The sequence below is a fragment of the Candoia aspera genome, chromosome 2 (genome assembly GCF_035149785.1).
Source record: "Candoia aspera isolate rCanAsp1 chromosome 2, rCanAsp1.hap2, whole genome shotgun sequence".
In the NCBI taxonomy this organism is placed as follows: domain Eukaryota; kingdom Metazoa; phylum Chordata; class Lepidosauria; order Squamata; family Boidae; genus Candoia; species Candoia aspera.
This window is the reverse complement of record NC_086154.1, coordinates 41,490,647-41,514,764: the sequence shown is the minus strand read 5'-3', so window position 1 is coordinate 41,514,764 and position 24,118 is coordinate 41,490,647. Positions and strand designations below refer to the sequence as shown.

Genomic DNA, 24,118 nt, shown 5'->3' with positions numbered 1-24,118 from the left:
TTTATTTTATTTATTTTCTATCCCACCTTTATTATTTTTATAAATGATAGCCTCCATAAATTAAGTCCCCTTGTATGCCTAACATGAACCTCATTAATTAAGATATGCTTTGTTTCTGCATGCACTCACACCTTGTTTCAAAGAGGGTCATTCCCCACCCTATCATGGCTTTGTTATGCATATTGGGAGAATTCTTGCCAAGTGCAGCTTTACATAGCTTTATTCTCTGTTACCACTTGCCAAATAGAGCCTTTACAGCTTCCCATAGCTTAGGGCCTCACCATGTCTAAATCTGGCCCCGCTTACTATATTTAAGGAGTACAAATTAGAAAAGGAAAAAGATTCTTATGCTTTTATCTAAATGGTAAAGGTAAAGTTTCCCTCAAGTCAAGCTTGTCTCCTGGTGACTTCACAGACATTTCCATGCGGCAATATGGAAGTGGTTTGCTTCTGCTTTTTCAACTTCCCAAGTGTAACCTACGCATTGGAGATGCCTTGAGGTCTCCCATCCAAGTACTAACTAGACTGACCCTGTTTAGCTTCTCAACCAGATTGGCCAGATGCTTAGGTAACAAGTTTAGTTTCTTTGCTTCACTGTGCTATGCCCATTTAAAGCACAGCCTTACATAATACTAGGGAATATGTTGAGGGTCTACTTAAATGAGGGGGTATCAGTGTAACACATGCATTGGCTGCTTGACACTGGCTGCTAGTTAAGTAGGCAGTACTGGCTTACAGGGAGCCACAGATTTACATGCCTGCCTTCCACTGATCAGGATGAGCTATAGCTGTGTCCCTCAATGCAGAGGTAGGGGACAGTTTTCCCTGCACTCTCCAAGCAAAATCTGGAGGTTCTCCAACTTTTTCAGAAGAATGATGTCACTGCAGGGATGAATTCTTGCTCCCTCCTTCACAATTCCATGGCCTCATCTGTGTTGTTCTGTGCTTTGGAGGACCCTAAGCCACTTAGAACAGAAGCATAGCATGAAACAGATGAGCTCTAGTTCTCCTGAGGTTGGGGCTAGAATAAGAGACTATAGCATACCCTACCCTAAGGACTTTCAGCATTCATTGGGGTATAATAAGATACTACAACACCCCCTTAGCATTCAACAACAATCAAAATTTGAAGACTCTTGGATGGTCTTGCATAGCATATGACAGCTTCAGATTAGAACTGGTCAGGAAAATCTGTATCTGACTCTAGGAGAAAGCTAGTGCTAACATTCATCCAGAGAAATCAGGGATGGAGGCTGTTGATCTAAAAGACATAGTTGAACCTTAGTGGTGTGATTTGGGCATCCTTCCAGTTGGATGGCAGTCAGAAGCTTCTTGCCTACAGCATTATTTTTCAATGCCTGAGAACATTTGAATACCTTGTCATGGCCAGATGGCATCTGCAGTTGAATTTTAACAAAGAATATTTCCTCTTTATTCTAATGAGAAGTGGCCACTTGATCAATTGTTTCAAGATGGAGCAATTCTGCTATTAACGGAAGATAGAAAGCATGTAATGTATCATGATAATCCTTGCAAAATTCCACATATCCTTAACCTTGTTATCGGCAGCAGTGGTAATAAAAACATTCATATTTTGATTAGTTGAGAAGAATTTGAAAGTATGAATCTATCCTTACATGTTACTCTTACTTATCCAGCATAAAAAGCAGTAGAGGGGAGTTGGTATCACACATAAGTAATAACTTATCAAACAAGCTTTCCAAATATTTACATAAAATTGGGTCAACCAATTTGTTTCTATAGGGAAAACTGTGCAATGTTGCTGAACTGAAGGTCAGAGCCCAGTTTCATTTGAGAAGTAACAAGGAATTAAAGCAGAAAAACATTGGAAAATGTCATACTATGAGAGCTACCAAAATATAAATATACATCCTTGAGTGAGAAACATAAACCACTTAACAACAAAAAGGTTCACCATATCCGAAGAATATAAAATTAAAATTTACAACGGATTATTTGGAGAGGGAAGAAGTTTCAATTGTGTTTCTTTTTCTGGCTTCTTTCTCTGTGTGCAATAGAAATTTGCTTCTCTACTGTGTTTGAATCATCTTTAACAGGATCAAAAGGTCAGCATGTGCAGAGTCTGCAGAATCTGGGCATTTTAAATCTTAAATTGTATATAAATTGTTTTTCACTGTGTCTATCCTGCCTTTCAATAAATAGAATATTCAACATGGCAAACAATGTCATCAAAAATTAAACAGAATAAATCAACATGATGAAATATACCTGTAAAATAAAGCAACAATATTAATCAAAGCTAGCATAAAAATGGAAGCAGTAAGAATGTTATTTTGTAAAGTAAAGCAAGGCCGAACTCATTGAATTTTAGAGTTACAAGGGATCCTGGAGGTCAAGTAGGACAATCTACCGCCTAATGCAAAACCAAGATGTGTGATGCAACTCCAACATCCCAGGTAGAGGTCATCCGGCCTCTGCTTCATCACTTCCAATTAAGGAGGTATTGAGACAACCCATTCTGCTCTTGTAAAGGTTTCATGCTTAGTTGTATATGGCCACATTTAAATACTTCCATTTGGAAGAAAACTTTGACAATACTAGAAATGTCTCCAAGGGGTGGTCAAAAAAGTCAAGATGGCAGCCACAAGTGCAATTGAAGCTCCACATACAAAAATATGCAGAGCTTTGAACGTATTATTATGGTTGCCATATTGACTTTTTTGACCATACCCTGGAGATAACCTTGGACAATGTAAATGACCGATGGGGGAGTCTGGTTTGGGAAAAGTATCTTCTGAGGACCTCTCACAAATCTGAGTGTTTTTTTTAAAATCTGTTTTCAAATTCTAAAAGCAACAGTCCTTTAGCCTCCATAGGTACAAACCCCATTCCCTGGACTCCTCTAAGTATTTCATGGCCTTTGAGAATAAATCAGAACAGTTCATTTTCAATCACTACAAAGCTTGGGTGATAGAAATGAGCCTTGCCCCAATTGTAACTTACCAAACAGAACACAATATACTGTGAAACATATTTTCTGTGCTTAACTAGCCCACAGATAAGCAAAGATTTATTGAGTCTTAAGAGGATTATCATGTATGGTTGATCACATGTGCAGCCTCAAGATATAAACTTTCAAGATTTATGGAATATGCAGAAAATAAAACATCAATGTTGCATTAACTGGGAGAGACTGCAGTTTATATTTTATGGGAGCTATGCCTTGCAGCAGTCAATGATTCCTAGACCCCAAATAAAAATTTAACCTGATAAGCAGGGCAGAATTCAGAGTAAGTTAGCTGCACTTAGACTACATGGAAGTCTGTGTAAAATATTACTAGTTTTGGGTGCCACTGTAGTTAGCAGAATTCAAACATACCTATTGCAGCTATCCTATCCTCAGATTCTTATAATTAAAAGTAGAGGGTCGCAAAACTAGTAAAGTGACATTTCTGTAGGATAGGCATCCGTGAATATAAAACCTGCATGACTCATTCCTTCAGGTATGTCCATATTTTTCTCTTGCTCTGATGCTTTGGAAAAAGCATGAGAGAAACTGAGTAAGTACCACACCTCTTGGGACAACGCATTTTATAAAAGACCAATGTATCTAATTGTACACCGACACACACACAGACATACGCAAATTGCTGACTTTGCAACTATGATGTCTGTCAAACTGATGAGTACTACTAGTCTAACGGTGTCTTGGGCTTCTTGAAAGAAAGGAGCAATAAAAATGTACTAGTCCAATTTCAACTTCACCAACTACATGTGACACACAACACAATCTGAATCTGTACTTCAGGTTACAGTTCTTCAGATATTGTCTACTTTACAATCATATCTGCTCCTAAAAGAGCTGCCTGGGAAAAATGCAGACTGAGTACAGAATATGTACCATAAATACACATCCAGTTTTAAAGCATAGAAAACTTACCCCATTCTTATGATTTGTCTGAAGACACACAGAATTTTACTATAATAAACTACACTGTATAGATAGCATAAACTATTTCCCTTCTGAGTTTCTCCAGTCTAGATTTATTTGCTCTGATTCAATTTTTCACTATGGCTATATTAGTGTCATATTTACAAAACAAAACTTCTCTTCCTGCTTGTTGCAACTGCACCAAACAGCAGATACGTGTCCTTACCTATTAAACACAAACACACACTTGAAAAGGAATCCCTGTTTTAGAGATCAAGCAAAGCTACTGCTGTCCTTCAGGCTCTGAATGCAGTATCACAGTAACCTATTACTTTTGGTGTGGCAGTAAAGTGGTCAAATTTAGATCACAGAGCAGAGTGCCCTTTGAGTTAATCAAGCTGTCAGGATAATTATGGTGCAATTTGAATGATTTGTGACCATTACATGGTAGGCTGCTTTTGACTGTTTAATTCTGAATGCTACTATAACATCACAAAATCCAGATTCAGCTGCTCCTCCCAGCAAATGCTGGAAACACTGTAATGTGCAGCAAAATTGAATAGAAATGGCCATGTGGATCAATTCTTTTATACCTGGAAGATGTGCAAGCTCCAAGTAATTGCCAATTAGAATTCAGAGGAAAGTATGATCTCTATAGGGATGAAGGAGACACCTCTGTTAACACTACCCTCATCATCTGGAACCTAAGAGGTCTCTAACCTTTCTGCTGGACTGTCAGGCTCAATGAAACGGATGAGAGGAGGCGAAGAGAGGGTTTCGGTAGCAAAGATCCCACCCTGGAGCTGCAGTCCAAAGCCGTTCAAGGGGTCTCCTCTTAAAACCACCTCTGTTGTTTCTGTATGAACAATCTGCCCACCAGGACCCACAGTGCTGGAAGCTAATGACACTGAAACAAGAGAGGGACACAACCAAGTTAGCGTTTTAAGGAAACACCGGACACTTCATTTTCCAAAGAGAAACTTAGAAACCATTCTTATGAGGGAGACAGTCAGCTCAAGCAAACTGCCATCATGCTTAACAAGCTCTTCGGAGGGAAGTACTGCCCCTCTGATAAGAAGATATGCATCCAAGTGCACCGTCGTTCCTGTACCTCTGTCCTCTCTTCATACAAAGTATGACAAAAGTCTAGATGAGAAGGAAGAGTTTCTGAGTTTGGGAGGAAATTTAAAGGGAGCCAACAAGAACATATCACGTCATGGTGATGAAATGGATATATTGTCCATTCCCCTCAATTCCTCCTCAGAGAAAGGGGAGGGAATTGGAATCAAATTTTGAAGGTGAGCCTGAATAACTCTGCAAGTGCCTGTGACCCTTACATGAACTTTTGTGCTCTTTCTTCCTCTGTCTTCTCCTCATCATCGTGGCCCGTGGGCTCATGGGATGATTGCTCCGAGGTAGAGTATTGGAATTCTGGCAGGCCAACCCTGGTGTGTTCATTGTGGGAGATGCAAAGTTGGAAGCTACAAGAGCTAGATAAAATACACAAGAAGCCATTTCAGTATTTGATGTGAACTCCCCCTTGTTCATATCAGTTCTAATCCCATGCTCAGTTATTCCAGTCAAGAAATAAAATATGTCATTTTGTACCCCAATATTCCCAACGTATGTATCAAAATGAGTAAATAGCTGATAATTCTTTTCCCATTCCCAAAGCTTCTTGCTAAATATTACTAAATTAACAGTCTTCCAGCCTTGATGTTAGCATCTTTGCTGACCTACGAAAATGTTTAAATCTGGAAAATCTGAAAGGGCTTTCTCAAAGCCGGTACAGTATAGAGATTCCTATTTCCTCTTTATTCTCATTCTTTTAAAAATAATTGGGAAAAACTGAACTCCTCTACCACATACTGTGTCTCGTGCACAGGACAAGGAAGAGATTTGCAAGGAGTACTGAGGATGAGGTTGGTGGTCCCTGGAGGAGTAGGTAAAGAAAAACCATGCAATCTTCTTCAAGAAGACCTTGCACACAGAGAGTGGGTCTTCAGAAGGGGAAGACAGAGAAGGCTTGACAACTGGAGAGGGCAAGATTGGTCCAGAAGAAACAGCTCATGGGACAGATTTTGAGTAAACCTCAGACAGGGGCCTTTCAGCGTTGATTGCTGAGAGTCCAGATTGTGACTCTGCAGATCAAGAAAGTAGAAGAATAGACTACATTACATTTACAATAGTCCTGGCTGGATGTCTGATTCCAGGTAGGTGTCTTGCAATGTCCTGGATGGTGGGTGTGGCAGTAGCTGACGCAAGGATCCCAGCAATGGTGGTGGTCACTCTTCTGCACTTTGACTTTGGCCAACAATAGACAGATAATGTAACAAAAAGAGAATGTCAAAAATCACAGGAAACTCAAACCTATTGGTTGGCTCACAAGTGAAAGCATGCTAGGAATCTACTCTTTGTAAATTGTACACATAAGAACACTAATCACCCCAGGGACAATTAATACAAACAGGAAAGAAAGTCCTCAAAATATCTGAGTAATGTTTATTGTTTGGCTTGATGTGCTTTGGGTAAAAATCCTTTATCAAGGATACTGAGAAATTTGCACATTGGCTCCTATAGCTTACTGTACTTGTCTTGTACTTTCAATCTGCCATTGCTCACTTTTTCTGCCTGTTCAGAAACACAAGACAAGGGAACATGAAGGCCAAAGGGCAGGTTTATCAGCACCTTTGAGGAAATATATTTCTCCTTCTTGGGCCTGCAATAAACTTTCCTCTTGACACTTTAAGGCACATCACTCTTCTTCATAAAGTAGAAGTAAACTTACGTAGTTACACTACATAAAGCCAGTGTAAGTACCACTGAATTAAAGAGCACATACTTCTCAATTTTTGTCTCTTATTGTAGATTAGACAGTGAACATAGCTTCTAATGCTTCACGATAAACCTAGAAATGGGACTATAGAGAATCCAATTGCAAAGAGCTGACTCAAATTGCCCCCAGAGGCTTAAAAAGCGCAATGGACAGTCTACAAAGGTGGGGACAGGAGCTCCTGATATTATCCATGGAAATTACTTTTTTAGGTCAAAGGAATGTAGTACAGCCACTTGTCATGGCAGTGTCTCTTGTCAGAGAGCTAGTCCTTTGCAATATCTGGTACTCCAGGAGCTGACAGCATTTAAACTGTACCTGAACGTTCAATTTATAGAGACTATCTCATCCATGAAGGATGGTTATCAGACTGTGCAAGGTTAAAAGAGCTGGAGTTAAACTCATAACCAGAAGAGACAGCCTTTGCAAGTAGCAGTTGCAAAGCAAGACTGGAAAATTCAACTCTGACTGAAACTTCTGCCAGAGAACCTAGTCACATTTCCTGGTTGTATTCAGGATAACTTCTGTAGTCACCTTCCAGAAATCTGCAAACATGTGTAATACAAACAACTTCAAGCTAATCCTCATGACGTGTTTCACTTCTCCAGAAAGAAGGCGTAGTGTTAAAAGCCAAAAGGAATGAGCAAGTGTGTGGAAAAATCGGTGATCTCTCATTTGGACATTTTCCCCAAATTTGGTTAAGGAAAAATTCTTTTAATGCAGAGTTATGGATCACTGTAACACAAGCGGCTAGAAAACCACTCTTTCCTCTATACATTTGAAGGTTAGAATTTTAAAAATGCTGCTAAGCTAGGCTTACTAGCTCATTTAAAAAATGCTATTATTTAGGAGCTACTTGAGATGAAGAAGTCATGGTGATTTACAGACCTCTGTATTTAATTATGTTTAGAGGATTATGAATTTTTACAGTCATTGTTTTATACATTGATGCTGAATGATTGTTTTTATGACTAGTGTGCTGACACTATTTATATACTGCCGTGAGCTATTTAGAGTTTTAATGACTGAAGTAGCATGGAAGCTAAACAAATAAATATATACACCAAAGAAGTCTGCATCTTGATCCCAAGGCCTTTTTGAATGCAGCAAGTGGACTGTGATTGAGGATAGTGACCCAATTAAGGAAATCACAAATCTAGATATATTAACTATATTACAGTAGTGTTCACCAATTAATTACATTTACATAAATGTACATGTGAAAAAGCAAAAGAGCTATGAAAAAACTTTGTTTTTAGAAGCTGAACATATATCCTGTAACAAATATGGGAAAAGCCCCACCTTCACCTTGGTGTTTAATTATTTTGGGCACCTTTTAGTAGAACCAACTTTACTTTTTTAAAAATAAATTCATCTAAACAACCAAGCAATTCAAGTTGTAACCAGAGTTTAATCTATTCATCAGCTTGGCCCATGACAGGAATGGCATTGGCCATTCCTTCAGTACTGATTTATAGTGTCTTCATGACATCACTCAGCCATCACTGAAGTATTATAAATCCTCTCTTCATTGCTATTATTTTGGCACAGTGATGGTTGGTTGACTCTAGAAGACACTAATTTCCCAAAGTAGAAGATTAATCATACCAATCCACAAGAATCAATAAAAGGCCAGGTTCCTGTCTCCTCCCAGATGATCTTAGTTTTGTTTTTTTCAAAACTGTACTTAATCTCACACGTTTCTATGTAATCAGAATGGGGGTCAGTATTTTCTCCAAAAAATACATGTACCCCGAGCAAACAGAAGTGTTTCATATCTTGTGCTCAGTTATGGCACATACCTGTATCCAGAGGCTTGAGGGGAAGTCTATTATGGTGAGCAGGTAGTATCTCTAACTTGACATGTTCTGATGTGGCTGCTAACAGCTGGGTGGCCTCCAACAAGGAGCAATGCTCTGTGCTGGTCCCATCAATGGAAAGGATATGATCCCCTACATGCAGAGCCCCACATCTGCCAGAGAAACACACAACCACAGGCATATATTGCAGTCACCTGTGGTTGAAAGTAGAGCAATTCAAAATCCATCAAAGTCACACAAAAATCAATGGCTTGCATCATACATACTCTTTGCCATGTTCTTTACCCATATTCAGCTGAAACCTCATTTTAAAAAGCCAGAAATCTAGCTTTGAAGCTTCCTGGTTGAAAGACCATGAAAGAACACAGGTTTTATCATGAAAGAACATCAGTTAGGTTAACTGAACTACAGGTAATACTTCCCTAAAAAATAAAGAGAAAATTTTCATGTGGTCAGATAGAATCTGAAATGTATCTTTATCATAAGAATCTAAGTGGTCTTGATAGATTTAAAAAAATCACTCCAGGGTTGTCCTTCTTTGCTTTCGTTCTTTGCCATTTGCCATTTTAAAAAAAGAGTTTAACCTGTGTGTGAAGACTGTATCTGCATAACACATTTGGAAGGATGTGGTATCTGTCCCCCTATACAAAGGGAAAGTCAGCAAGAGTCAATGCAAAAACTATAGGGAAATCAGTTTACTGAGTGTGCCTGTTAGGGCATTTGGCCAAATTCTAGTTGAAAGGGTATGAAGGATGACCATTTCAGCAAGGCAGTGCAGCACTGCCAAGCAGGGGCTGTGCAGACAGTTTTGCTCTTCAGCAAGTCACTGTTGAATGGTTTGAAAGTGAAAAAGGGAGTTTATGCATTTGCTGATGATAACATACGTAATATGACATAAAAATAAGGAATAAGGATCTGAACATTTCAGATACAAAAGTAGTTGCCTGATAGGGAAAACTGAGCGAATGACTACAAAATGGAACAAAAATGACAAAATAAAAATAGAGCAAATGGTTGAATCTGATACTTCAGGAGAATATTATTAAAGTTGGGAAAATGGATGGAGAAGTGGTAAGACAGAAGATGTTGGTAGAAAGGGAATGAATACGTGGCCTGTTGCAAGGGTTGAATCTTTGTTGAAAGAAGCAAAAATGGCTTTAAGGAGGAGCATGCCATTTTGTTATATGGAAATAAGTGTTATCAGGAGAATCAGAAGAAACCCAAATGTAGACAGAATGATTTATTTAAGGAGCAGGTATGACAAAAGATAGGGTTAAGAACTGAAGGTTGGTGAATGAACTTGGATTGAACACAAAATGAGTGATAAGTATAAAATAAGCATGTTGTGATGCTTTGGTCATATAGACAGAATGAATGACAGCTAAATTGTGAAACAAATTTATGAAATAATGAATAGGTCAAACGGAAGGAAAAGACTGAGAAAGTTGTGGTTGGGTGAAGTAGATGAGATCCTGAAAAACTGAAAAGTAATAGTTTAAGAACAAAGAGCAATATATAAAGCCCTGTATGGACATTTTGGAAGCAAGAATGGTTTGCAAGGATAGAAAGGTAGGGAGAGACACAGTGAAATGCACACTAAATTTAGCAAGATTTCTTTTTCCTTGTCTTATGTCATGCCTTCAGTTTCATCGGTTTCATATTTCTTACTGTTTTCTACAGTTACATGGCTTGCCATAAAAGGGAATAGTGTGAAGTTACCTTTCTATGCAACAGATAAGATCTCAGAGAACAAATTAATCTATAAACGTTCATATTGCAAGTTCAACATCATATTGCAAGTTTAACAGGGTCCAATTTATGTCTGATACACCAACTTTAGTTAACATTGAAAAAGTGATATACTGGGTTCCCAACAACATTACCAAGGTTTTTTGTTTTAGATGTTTCACAGTACTTATAGAAATGGTTTCCAAAGTTCCTCTCCTGAAATAGTCTGGAATATATACCATGGGTATTGGAGAAGCTAGTCTAGTTTTGAGTGTTGCCACTTCTTTGGATGAACTGTGAGGGGAAATACTGGTGTAGAAGTGACAACCTTCCCTCATCAGGGAACCCATCAGATGTCTCCAAGATAAACTCAGTTCCTCAAAGCACTGCATTATATCCCTGAAATTTTCACCTGTACAGGCATGAAAGCCAGCTGGGTGACTTTGGGCCAGTCACTCTCTCTCAGCTCAACCCACTTCACAGGGTTGCTGTTGTGGAGAAAATAGGAGACAGGTGCATTAGGCATGCTTGCTGTCTTGAGTTGACCAAAGATAAAGGATAAATAAATACATACATACATACATACATACATGTCCTCCCTTACACAGGAAATGTAGCTTGTGCAGAGTAGAACTTATGCAGTAGCTGTTTTTTCAAGCTTCCCCAGACCTCACCAGAAATAAAACATTTCAAACAGAAGTAAAAATTAAACCAAACAAATCTGGGAGAACATAATCACAGTTCAGCCTCCTACCTGTCTACCACACTAGCCGGCTTGATCTTGTCAATGATTATGACCTGTTTATTCCGATGGGTGTTCACTGACAGTGTGATTCCTAGGGCAGAACCGGGAGCCTTTGCAATTTCCACTAGCAAAGGGCCTGAAGCATTGGCTACCATATCTATAAATCAAAAAAGGCATTTGAAATTAGTTCTACTTAGCAATTCCCAACCAGAACATCAAATGGGACAGGTGGGCGAAACAGTGGTTTTTATAATATGTTTGACACATATGGTCACACAGGAGTCTTGATATTACGTAGAAGATGATATTGTACAACCTTTAACATATATTGAAATTTGGAAATTCAGAACAAAATAAAAAAACTATAAGGCCAGTACACATGTAAAGTCAACCCCTAAAATCTCTGTTTGCAGATGTCCTTTCACAACTGCTGTCTGAAGATCTCAACGATCAATAAAATGTCAGACAGACCATAAAAGGGCGGCCCAAGCCAGCAACTGGAATAGACTTTAAGTCAAAATGTTAATGGTACACATTATACAGGACCAAGGATAGCTCCAGGGCCAAAAAGAGAACTTTATTTCATTGTAGAGTCTGATGCCTGAAGGATTTCTGCCCCACCTTGGTGAGGAATCATTTCCTAACAAAGCCATTCTCTGTATCTAATATCTGTTGGGTACTCTGTGGCTTCTTTGCAGGCATTCTGGCATCTCAGGAGAAGGGATTGGTATATCTGTACCTTATATCCATGCAACGTATTCAAAGGTGTTTACATCTATTCAAAGGAAGGGGTTATAATAGAACATACAAATAGAAGGCAAAGTCCATACAATGTGTGAAAGAAATTTGGGCAATTTCATTTCAGTGCGTATAACTACCACATGTCCCATTTGGCATCTCTCTTGACATGATCTAGTATTTAGCTTTATTAAATGCTTTACTGTTTAGCTTTAGTAAAAATACAGTAGTAAAAAGCTTTCTTATTTAGTTTTACTAAAAGCTTTGCTACACACTGGTTTCTTTACTACACACTGGATCCTGGCAACAAATGCTTATACTATTAAGCATCAATCCCTACTACTTCGCATATCTTAAAGGAACCTGAGAAAGTGACAACATAATTTGCATCATTCAGATCATATTCTGTAAGCTATGTTAAACACACAGTACACACAAACGTTTCACACTGCTTCATTTTAAGATCTAATAGTACATCCCAAACACACTTAAATTATAACTGGAGCATATCCCATTTAGACTGACTTTAAAAAAAATCTAAACAAATGTAGCTACTAAGATATGCTAAAATTAAATATCTGGAGAGAAACCCACACCAAAGTTTCACAGGATGTAACAGTGTACCTAAATCTAAACTAACTAGATGTCCAGAATTAACAAAAAATTATCTTACATTGATATACAGATTAACAGCAAAAAGCATGCAGTGGATGTTAACTTATAGACTATTTTTGGACCATTAACCTTAGTTAACAGAAAGCTTTTGCAGATTTAAGAAACACAACTCATCCAAATGATAAATTAGCCTCAATTATCTATTAATAGGATTGCCATGCAATTAACTACATTACAGTAAAGGGGATCTATAAGGTTCTCTGATGTATATATGCAGGACGGACATTTCTAGAGCAGCTGGATCTGGTTTTTAAAAATCAGATTTGTTCACTTGTTTCAACCTCATTGCAATACATGCTACAAAAGTGTAATCAATAAATATAAATATATCATGTTCACATGTTCACTGGAGAATTGTTCATCTCTGAAAATAGTGGAAACCTCTGGAGCTTCATCTGTATAGGGTCAGCAGCTAGTTTTGACTATCTAGAAACTCCTATTTTTCAAAATTATTCTTTTCAGATAAAATTATTGTTTTTAAAGTATGACTTACAAACATCGCTCACCAGACACTGAAAGATAACCAAGCAGTACACACTTAGAAATTAAAGAATTAATGGCCTGGCATTTATTAATTGTCCAATATCCATCATCAACATAGGAAACACAGTATTTTCAATGATCAGGAGGAGCTTACGGAGAGAGAAAAGGAACACACTTCATAGAGCAAATACCTATCTGATCTCCCACAAGGTAGAAGAAACCATCAGACAGAGGTAGGGTTTATGTAGCTGCTAGTGCTATCACTATCATTATCATTCATCCTGCAATTAGGACAATCGGTGTACTCAGGATATGCAGAGGCTACTAGTGTCACAGTAACCTGTTCTGTCTCTTCAGAGAAAATCGATGGTATCACTTCAAGGAAATCTTCTATCTCCTGCTTTCTGATGAGTCGGAGGAAGGCTTTCACTCCCACTACATATACAATTTCCTCTCTGCTGAGAAGCATTTCAACCATTTTCATTTATCTATTCTCCAATACCTGCCATGTTTTGGGAAACGACTTCTTAAAATGTTTCTAGGGTGTGATACCGAATCATTACGACCATTCTGTCCAGCCTGAGCAGCTTGCCTTTCCAGGTTGGGTGTTGAGCAGTAGCACACAGCAGCTGCTGGTCCCAGGCCACCCTGACTTCTTCCCCAGAGCAACACAGCATTGCAGAGAAAAATGTCCCAACACGCACCACTTGAGATACTTTAAGTTAGGAGAATTCAGACTCCTTACTCAGCTACACTGAATGACTCTACAGACACGTTACAGAGCGTGAGCATAGTCATCACTATTCGTGGTCTCTAAGTTCCTTTTTCCCTTTTAGCAATGAACTGCTGTTTTGTGATGCTCCTTTTGCCTCACTCATACTCTTTAATTAGCTGTCTGAATGAAGACCATTGAATAAAAACAACCCCATAAATTCCCTGTGTACAACAAGGCACAACTGTTTTTCCCAGCCATCTTGCGTATACAGTCAACAGCACAGGGCCAAGACTACTTCACGTCTACCACATACATATTGGTAAACAATTACAGGGCTTTCTGCTTGCCAAGAAGTCCCTTCCTTTAACAGATGATGTTTATCTGAAAGGTGCCAAATAAATATAAAACATGCCAACACTGAAGCTTCTTTTTAAAACCTGTAGCTCACATACTGTAGAACAGCTGAAAAGGGAAACGTAAAAACTGTTGGCTCTGCAAAGGGACAGGGAAACCCAGGAAAAATATCAAAGGCATCAGATATTTTCATTTCCCTCAGCCAAAAGAGATGCTGTCTGCTTGGAAATATGCACAACAGCAGCACTGCCAGAAGCCAAGAAGAATCCCAGTCATCATGCGCTGCTGACATCAGGAAAAGCAAACAGGGGCTTCTTCTACACCGGATAGGCCTTTCCCCAAACAGTGAACCTCCCTACATTTTCATACAAGGCAAAACTACCCAACTTTTTTGGCCACCAATGTCTATTCCAATCTAGGAGCTATACCAAAGCTCAGCACAGTTGCCCTGCCCTGTGTCTAGTCCCAGCGTCACAGAAGAGGCTGCACATGCCATGGTGATATTGTTCCCACGGGGATGGATGCTTTGCTATTAAGAGGAGGAGATGGAGAGCAGCCTGCACCTACATTTTCTGCCATATAAAGCATCAGCAACAAACCTTGGCTTCGTGAACAACCTCCTTCCTTCTTCACAAGATCAGAAAGTTTTGCTTCTAACTTTAAACAAATCTGTTTTATGGGAAATCTGAACTCTGTGGACTGTGATGTGTAGTCTCTTCGCTAACTAGAAAGTAAATAGCAGCTTGTATAAAATTGGCAGATAGTACAGACCCAAAGGAGGAGGAATGGGATTCTGTGCACCATAAATTTGCTATAGCTTATTCCTATAGTAAGAAACAGTGATTTCTTTTGGTGCCCAAGCTAGAGGTTGGTGTTGGCTCTGCAGCTTTTGTAAAGTGGATTCTGATCTTAAATAAGATGCAGTTCTGATATGGCTTAAATTCAGTTCTAGAAATGTAGAATTAGCAGGAGAAAGTCAACATCAGTTTGAAATAAGTATTTTTAAAAAAAAAAAAAAAAACAAATTGAATTGAATCCGTATCTATCTCTTTGGAATGAAAAAGGTGAAACAGTGGCATAATCTAGCATGAAAAGTTTCCCATAAATGCACCAGCAGCAATTAGGCCATGAAAAGTAGCAAATTCTAAAAGTAACATATTCTTCTTAGTGGTGCATTCTGACAGTGGCTGTACAGAAAGAAAGCAAAAGCATCTTGGCAAGACAACATGCCATTGATCAGCACAAATAGAGCATATTGTGGCTATGATTCTTACTGAACAGCTTTAGCCAACTGATTGTTGACCCAGGAAGCAAAGAAGTCGCCCAGTTAAATATGGCGCCATTGTAACACCCAGGGCTAGACATCTGTTACTGCTGAATTAACAGCACAAGAAAGGCGGAGATGAACCACTCTTGACATTTTTAAAAACCCACCTAGCAGCAGCGTGTATAATTCAAGCAGAAGTGATCAATAAAGGAAGCTAGCCCCTGAAAGGCTAAAAATACCCTGAACAATGATATTGACTATGCTGAAAGAATCAGAGAATGCTTTGCAAGCAATGAATTTGGCCTCTCAGCATTATTAAGTGACAGGAGACCACCTGTGGTTCACAAAGAGGAAAAAAAAAACCCTAGCAGATGAAGCATTTTGGCAGAAAGATCATATGAATAGCAAAGGACAGCCTGAAGGATACCAAACTGGCTTCATCAGAAATATCCTCTGCCTGTTTAAAAAAACATCCTACTTTCAAAAGGAATGAAAGTGATAATTTGGACCATGAGAAGAGATTTTTTTTTCACTTTTCTCTCACATCACCCATTTGTTGATTTCTACTTCTAAATTAATGCAGTTACACTTCAAAAGGCATCTAGTAAGAACACCTTGGAACCTTCGACAGGCAGAAAAGCGGGGAGAGAGGGGTCTGAATCATGTTCCCAATATGCATTACAAAAGCTGTTCCTAAATAACTTATCAGACAAGAGCCTGGTGAGAACTCAGTGATTCCAGAATGAGGACTAAGCATAGGATCAGTCCCCCCTCAGTCTTTCTCATCCTCAGAATGGCAATTAAGCTCAGAAAATGGATTCCCTACCTGTCTTAACTAACATACTTGGGAAGGGTGATTTTCTTTCCTGAAGCCTAGCATACAGGCTGGGAGGGTAGATAATCCTTTTCTGTAATCTCCTTTAAAAATCATCCACCACATGATACAGTTTAGGAGGACACAAATGGGCATTATTACCAGTGGATTTCCAGGGATTTGAGAAATAGACTTTGAACTCAGGACCCACATCTAGCATGGCCTTGACATTAAAGGAAAATATTGAAGAACACAAATGACCTTTTGAGTCTTTCTGAGTCACTCATTTCCCAAACCAAATCAATCCTTAAAAAAATAAAATAACCTCCACTGCATTAATAATTTCTGCTATGAGACAATGTGCTGTTTTGCAGCAAAGGGATATCAGCCGAACAAGGTTTTATTTCAGGTCCCTGGAAAATAAAGTGGTTGTGACTGTGTAAGTTACAATTCCTTTATTGAGATAAAAGCTACAACAAGCAGGCAAGGAATTAATGAATGAAGGTGGAAAGTACACCCTGTCCACAAAACTTCAGGGAAAAATCAATGTTTAATGAGGTCATTCTTCCAGCTGCTGCTGATTTCAGACAGAATGCAGGTCAAACCTTTGGCTGACCTAGGCAACCTAACAGCCAAGTCCAGTTTCAAGTTAAGCAGTTTCTTGTTCTCATTTGCTCAAGGTCTGCTTGCTTTGCTTATGCATTGCTCCCCTCAGACCTAGTTATCAAATGACCTAGTTATCCACTTCTGTTGCAGATTAGGCTATCCATCTGTTGAAAGGGGGGCTATCTGTGTTGTTTCGCTTGACAGGAATGTGGGTTAGAGTCTAAGATTTGACAAAGAACTATTAATGCACCCAAAATGTCCACGTTAGCTTTGAATGGCAACTAATGATCAGAAAATCTCCTTGGTATGCTTGGAATGTTGAATCAAAGCTGAATCAGGCTGAGTTATCTTGTGATCAGTGCAGAATTTTACATATCTCCCATCTTCCAGCAAAATGGATACCTGCTCAACTTTATCAAAAAGTGCCTCACCACCCAACCCACTACAACCCAACCAATAGAAGCTATGAAAAGGATAACACTGCCATACATCAGAAACATCCCAGAAACCACCAACAGACTGTTACAACCGCATGGCATCACTGTAGCACATAAACCAACTAAAACTCTTCAAAACATATTAAGTGACCCAAAAGACCCAGTAGCCCAAGAAGAAAAAACAGGAGTTATCTACAACATACAGTGCAAGGACTGTAACAGCCACGATGTAGGACAGACAGGCAGAAGACTAGCAGAGCGCAACCACAAACACCAACTAGCAGTCAGAAGACACGACGAGAACTCCTTCATCTCACAACACATGGACAGACTCAACCATAGTTTCAACTGAGAAACTGTGAGTATCCTAAACCAAGCCAAGTCCAGAAACACCAGAGAATTCCTGGAAACCTGGCACTCAGACAAAGCAGCCATCAACAGACACATAGAGGTAAACAACATTTACATACAATTCAAAAGAGACAATAGAAAAGCCAAAATACCAGTACACTCCCTTGCCAGCAATCAACACCCAGATATGCAAAAATCAACACTAGGATTAACACCAGATGAACCATCAAACAGCACAATACACCTTAATCAAGGAACTATTAACTCAGGCAATCAACCAAGCAGCAAACAACAGCCCAATCAAAGAACCAAGGAGAGAACAACACCCCCATCAACACAAGCAGGGCAAGCCACGGTATATAAACAGAGAGCAAGGCCCACTCCCTCTATGCACTGAAGATGTTGCCTAGTCTGGCAATGAAACGTCTGTAAGAAAACAACAAGGCTCAGAGAGCACCACGGACTCCGCAGTTCAACCCTGAGCTACAAATATTTGCTTCAATTGTTACGTATCTCCCTGTTAAATTCCATCCTAATGATTTCAGCCCATTATTAAGACTGCCTAGATCTTTTTGAATCTTCTCTTTTTCATTTAAATAATTAACCACCCCTCCCAATTTTGGCTTAAGCAAAGGATCGTTACCTTGTCGTGGTGCTGGAGCTTGAGCACCTCAATGATGCCATGAGCTAAACCGTGAAGGGCCACCCAAGACGGGAAGGTCATGACAGAGAGGTCAGACTAAATGCGATCCCTGGGGAAGGTAATGGCAACCCACCCCAGTATTCTTGCCGTGAAAACTAAATGGATCAGTACAACCAGAGATATGTCGGTATACCATCGGAAGATGAGATCCCCAGGTCGGAAGATGGTCAAAATGCTACTGGGGAGGAACAGAGGATGAGCTCAACTAGCCCCAGACGTGATGACGCAGCTAGCTCAAAGCCGAAAGGACGGCTAGCGGCCGACGGTGCTGGTGGTGAACGGCGAATCCGATGTTCTAAGGATCAACACACCATTGGAACCTGGAATGTAAGATCTATGAGCCAGGGCAAATTGGATGTGGTTATTGGTGAGATGTCAAGATTAAAGATAGACATCCTGGGCGTCAGTGAACTGAAATGGACTGGAATGGGCCACTTCACATCAAATGACCACCAGATCTACTACTGTGGACAAGAGGACCACAGAAGAAATGGAGTAGCCTTCATAATTAATAGTAAAGTGGCTAAAGCAGTGCTTGGATACAACCCAAAAAACGACAGAATGATCTCAATTCGAATTCAGGGCAAGCCATCTAACATCACAGTGATCCAAATATACGCCCCAACCACAAATGCTGAAGAAGCTGAAGTAGAGCAGTTCTATGAGGATCTGCAGCACCTACTGGACAACACGCCTAAAAGAGATGTTATTTTCATCACAGGAGACTGGAATGCTAAGGTGGGCAGTCAAATGACACCTCGAATTACAGGTAAGTATGGTCTGGGAGAACAAAACAAAGCAGGACATAGGCTGATAGAGTTTTGCCAAGACAACTCACTCTGCATAACAAACACTCTCTTCCAACAACCTAAGAGACGGCTTTATACATGGACTTCACCAGATGGACAACACCGAAATCAGATTGATTACATCCTTTGCAGCCAAAGGTGGTGGACATCCGTACAGTCGGTAAAAACAAGGCCTGGAGCTGACTGTAGTTCAGATCACGAACTTCTTCTTGCACAATTTAGGATCAGACTAAAGAGATTATGGAAGACCCACAGATCAGCTAGATATGAGCTCACTAATATTCCTAAGGAATATGCAGTGGAGGTGAGGAATCGATTTAAGGGACTGGACTTAGTAGATAGGGTCCCAGAAGAATTATGGACAGAAGTTGGCAGCATTGTTCAGGAGGCGGCAACAAAATACATCCCAAAGAAAGAGAAAACCAAGAAGGCAAAATGGCTGTCTGCTGAGACACTAGAAGTAGCCCAAGAAAGAAGGAAAGCAAAAGGCAACAGTGATAGGGGGAGATATGCCCAATTAAATGCAAAATTCCAGAGGTTAGCCAGAAGAGATAAGGAATTATTTTTAAACAAGCAATGCGCGGAAGTGGAAGAAGACAATAGAATAGGAAGGACAAGAGACCTCTTCCAGAAAATTAGAAACATTGGAGGTAAATTCCAGGCCAAAATGGGTATGATCAAAAACAAAGATGGCAAGGACCTAACAGAAGAAGAAGAGATCAAGAAAAGGTGGCAAGAATATACAGAAGACCTGTATAGGAAGGATAACAATATCGGGGCTAGCTTTGACGGTGTGGTCAGTGAGCTAGAGCCAGACATCCTAAAGAGTGAGGTTGAGTGGGCCTTAAGAAGCATTGCTAATAACAAGGCAGCAGGAGACGACGGCATCCCAGCTGAACGGTTCAAAATCTTGCAAGATGATGCTGTCAAGGTAATGCATGCTATATGCCAGCAAATTTGGAAAACACAAGAATGGCCATCAGATTGGAAAAAATCAACTTATATCCCCATACCAAAAAAGGGAAACACTAAAGAATGTTCAAACTATCGAACAGTGGCACTCATTTCACATGCCAGTAAGGTAATGCTCAAGATCCTGCAAGGTAGACTTCAGCAATTCATGGAGCGAGAATTGCCAGATGTACAAGCTGGGTTTAGAAAAGGCAGAGGAACTAAGGACCAAATTGCCAATATCCGCTGGATAATGGAAAAAGCCAGGGAGTTTCAGAAAAACATCTATTTCTGTTTTATTGACTATTCTAAAGCCTTTGACTGTGTGGACCATAACAAATTGTGGCAAGTTCTTAGCGGTATGGGGATACCAAGTCATTTTGTATGCCTCCTGAAGAATCTGTATAACGACCAAGTAGCAACCGTAAGAACAGACCACGGAACAACGGACTGGTTTAAGATTGGGAAAGGAGTACGGCAGGGCTGTATACTCTCACCCTACCTATTCAACTTGTATGCAGAACACATCATGCGACAAGCTGGCCTTGAGGAATCCAAGGCTGGAGTTAAAATCTCTGGAAGAAACATTAACAATCTCAGATATGCAGATGATACCACTTTGATGGCTGAAAGTGAAGAGGAACTGAGGAGCCTTATGATGAAGGTGAAAGAAGAAAGTGCAAAAGCTGGCTTGCAGCTAAACCTCAAAAAAACCAAGATTATGGCAACCAGCTTGATTGATAACTGGCAAATAGAGGGAGAAAATGTAGAAGCAGTGAAAGACTTTGTATTCCTAGGTGCAAAGATTACTGCAGATGCTGACTGCAGTCAGGAAATCAGAAGACGCTTAATCCTTGGGAGAAGAGCAATGACCAATCTCGATAAAATAGTTAAGAGCATAGACATCACACTGACAACAAAGGCCTGCATAGTTAAAGCAATGGTGTTCCCAGTAGTAACATATGGCTGCGAGAGCTGGACCATAAGGAAGGCTGAGAGAAGGAAGATCGATGCTTTTGAACTGTGGTGTTGGAGGAAAATTCTGAGAGTGCCTTGGACTGCAAGAAGATCAAACCAGTCCATCCTCCAGGAAATCAAGCCAGACTGCTCACTTGAGGGAATGATATTAAAGGCAAAACTGAAATACTTTGGCCACATAATGAGAAGACAGGACACCCTGGAGAAGATGCTGATGCTAGGGAGAGTGGAAGGCAAAAGGAAGAGGGGCCGACCAAGGGCAAGATGGATGGATGATATTCTAGAGGTGACGGACTCGTCCCTGGGGGAGCTGGCGGTGTTGACGACGGACAGGAAGCTCTGGCGTGGGCTGGTCCATGAAGTCACGAAGAGTCGGAAGCGACTAAACGAATAAACAACAACCCAATTTTGGATTGTTTGCAAACTTCATAAGTGTCCTCGCAACTCCCTTGTCTAAGTCATTGATAATAATGTTGAACAGCTCATGGGCCAAGACAAAGCTTCATGGCACTTCACTTGACACTTCCCTCCAAGCTGAAGTGGAGCCATCAATGAGCACACTTTGGTGTAATCACTCAGCCAACTATGAGTCCATTTAACAACCTAACCCATATTTTAAGGTAAAGGTAAAGGTTTCCCTTGACATTAAGTCCAGTCGTGTCCGACTCTAGGGGGCGGTGCTCATCTCTGTTTCAAAGCCGAAGAGCCGGCGTTTGTCCACAGACACTTCCGTGGTCATGTGGCTGGCATGACTAAACGGAACACCGTTAACTGCCCGCCAAAGAGGTGCCTATTGATCTACTCACATTTGCATGTTTTCGAACTGCTAGGTTGGCAGGAGCTGGGACTAGTAATGGGAGCTCACCCCATCACGTGGATTCGAACTGCCGACCTTGCAATCAGCAAGCTCAGCAGCTCAGCGGTTTAACCCGCAGCACCACTGCGTCCCTAACCCATATTTTACCATGTTACGAAAGAAGATATCATAAAACACTTTGACAAAGGCTTTTCTGAGGACTAGATACACCATATCTGTGGCATTCCTCTGCTCAACTCAGCTAGTAACTCTATCAAAGAATGAAATAAAGTTAGTCTGGAATGATCTGCTCAGAACAAACCCATGCTGGATCCTGTCATCTGTCGCATGCCTACTCAAATGCTGCTTGATAATCTGTTCAAAGTCCTTAGCTAGTATAGATGTCAGTAGTTTCCTAAGTCCTCCTCTTTCTCAGAGATTACCAACAGCAATTCTGCAATCCATCACCATTAGTTCCTTCAGTTCCTTCGGATGTAAAGTAATCCAACTGATTTTGGAGACCTGAATTCATTTAGATCAGCTAAATTCTCTTTTAGCTAATACTAAGCTACAGTTCCCTTGATCCCCACTGGCAGAATGATGACCAGTTAAGGCTCCATTCACCTTCTGAGAGAAAACAAATGCAAAATAGGAATTAAGAAGTTCTGTCTTCTCACCATCACCCATTACTGATTCACCACTTTCTCACAATGGGCTTACACTCGTTTTGGGTTTCCTTTTATTTCTAACTTACCAAATGAACTCTTTTGTTGTTATTTTTAGTATATCTCACAAGCCTCAGTTTATTCTGAGCTTTAGCCTTTCCAACAAGAGTTCCTACATCCCTCTATTGTCCTAATCACAGCTAAAAGAGCAGAGCAGATTTGGGACAGAAAGAGAGAAGGAACAGAAATGGCTGAATGTTGGATGTAGAAACTGTTTGACTGTGTGTGATTCCTGGGTCTTTTTTACTTACCTATTGTTGCATGTGCCTGCTTGTAAATAAAGATTACATATCACTTCTTGAGGGAAAAAAGAGGCAAGTAAAATTATACATTGCTGTAAAAATGGGAAACTGGGATATAAAAGCATTAATGGAGCCAAAAATACTCCTTCTACCTTCTGTAATAGATTGTTGGGTGACTGCACTTAATAAGTGACACTGACCTTAAGTTGGGGTAAATGAACTGCAGCCTCAGGGCCTCAACCCTCCTTTTTTGCAAATTGGTTTTGGAGATTGCAATTGCCAAAAATTGGGCAGGTGGCTTCTCATTATTTGCAGGCAGGAAACAGATGAAAATACCAACTCAGACATCTAAAATAAGCTTAACGCAGGTCTAAAAAATAAACCAAAAAATCAAACATCCTAGGGGAAAAAAACAAAGCAAGAAGGAAAATCCTGGCAACTTACTGATATGGCCACACCAGTTTTGCATTGCTGCCGTTGCCTTTTGTGGTTAAAAAAAGCTAAAACTGGCTTTGATCCCAAAGAGCTGCCCACCTCACATTCTTGAATCTTCTGAAGGGATGAGGTGTACACTCCCTGCTTCCCAGCCCTGTTTAAAGGTGATATAATTTAGTTCTTTTTGAAAGGATACAAAGGGGAACAGCTGCATGGGACAGAAAGGAACAGGCACAGCATGGAGCTTTGGGTCTTGTAAGCATATGGAAGAAGAATTATATTCCAGAGCAGTGTCTCCACTGATGCTCAGTTTGTTCTTTTGTAAATCAACTCTAATAATAATAATAGTGATGATGATGATAACTATTCCTTAAACCTGCAGTGACTTTCTTCCAAATAAAACCAAATTGATGTAAACGTTGCACCCTGAAACTTTTCGCCTCTTAGATTTGAAGGGAGAATGTAGTAACACGGCACATACTTGCTCTCTGTAGATCCATTTAAAACATCTCTCTTGTCAGGTCTGAGGCCAGATGAAAAGATCTAAGGAACCAAAGAAGAACATAGCCAAGATGGAATGAATTCTTCCTTGACTTACCTCTCTAAAACCCTTTACCTTCAAGCATTTTTCTTTCAGCCAAGCTCACATCTGTCACTGGAGCCCATGAGGGGGAAAAGTGGTGGGAAAAGCTGTGAGGAATTTGGTCTTCCTGATCCACATACCATTTTGGCTCTCTAAACTGGATTGCCTCATCTCTCTCACTCTCTGGGCTTCTAGCAGAGCCAATTTTAAACACTTAGATATGTGGTTGTCACACTGGATGGCCACGTACACACAGCTGATTTAGTGTCACACACTACATCACGGATACAGAGCATATGCATTTGGAAAGAATTTTCACATGCAAATTTATATACCTGTATACAATTTTAAAAATAATTATTAAAATTTAAATTCTACTGATAGCAGATCAAATCAACCCTAAGTATTCTTAATTTG

The 24,118-nt window shown here is 40.0% G+C and overlaps 1 protein-coding gene across 2 annotated transcripts in view; it reads right to left on the bottom strand.

The window, feature by feature from the left end:
- Positions 1-24,118, bottom strand: part of GRIP2 (glutamate receptor interacting protein 2) — a 154,504-nt gene that overhangs the window by 58,521 nt on the left and 71,865 nt on the right. For both annotated transcript variants that reach the window (XM_063291661.1, XM_063291662.1), the window contains exons 8-12: positions 11,049-11,196; positions 8,549-8,718; positions 6,092-6,217; positions 5,251-5,403; positions 4,634-4,820 (exon numbers count right to left, since the gene is read on the bottom strand). In XM_063291661.1, coding sequence (XP_063147731.1) covers positions 4,634-4,820; positions 5,251-5,403; positions 6,092-6,217; positions 8,549-8,718; positions 11,049-11,196 — 784 coding nt within the window. The remainder of the gene's footprint in view (positions 1-4,633; positions 4,821-5,250; positions 5,404-6,091; positions 6,218-8,548; positions 8,719-11,048; positions 11,197-24,118) is intronic.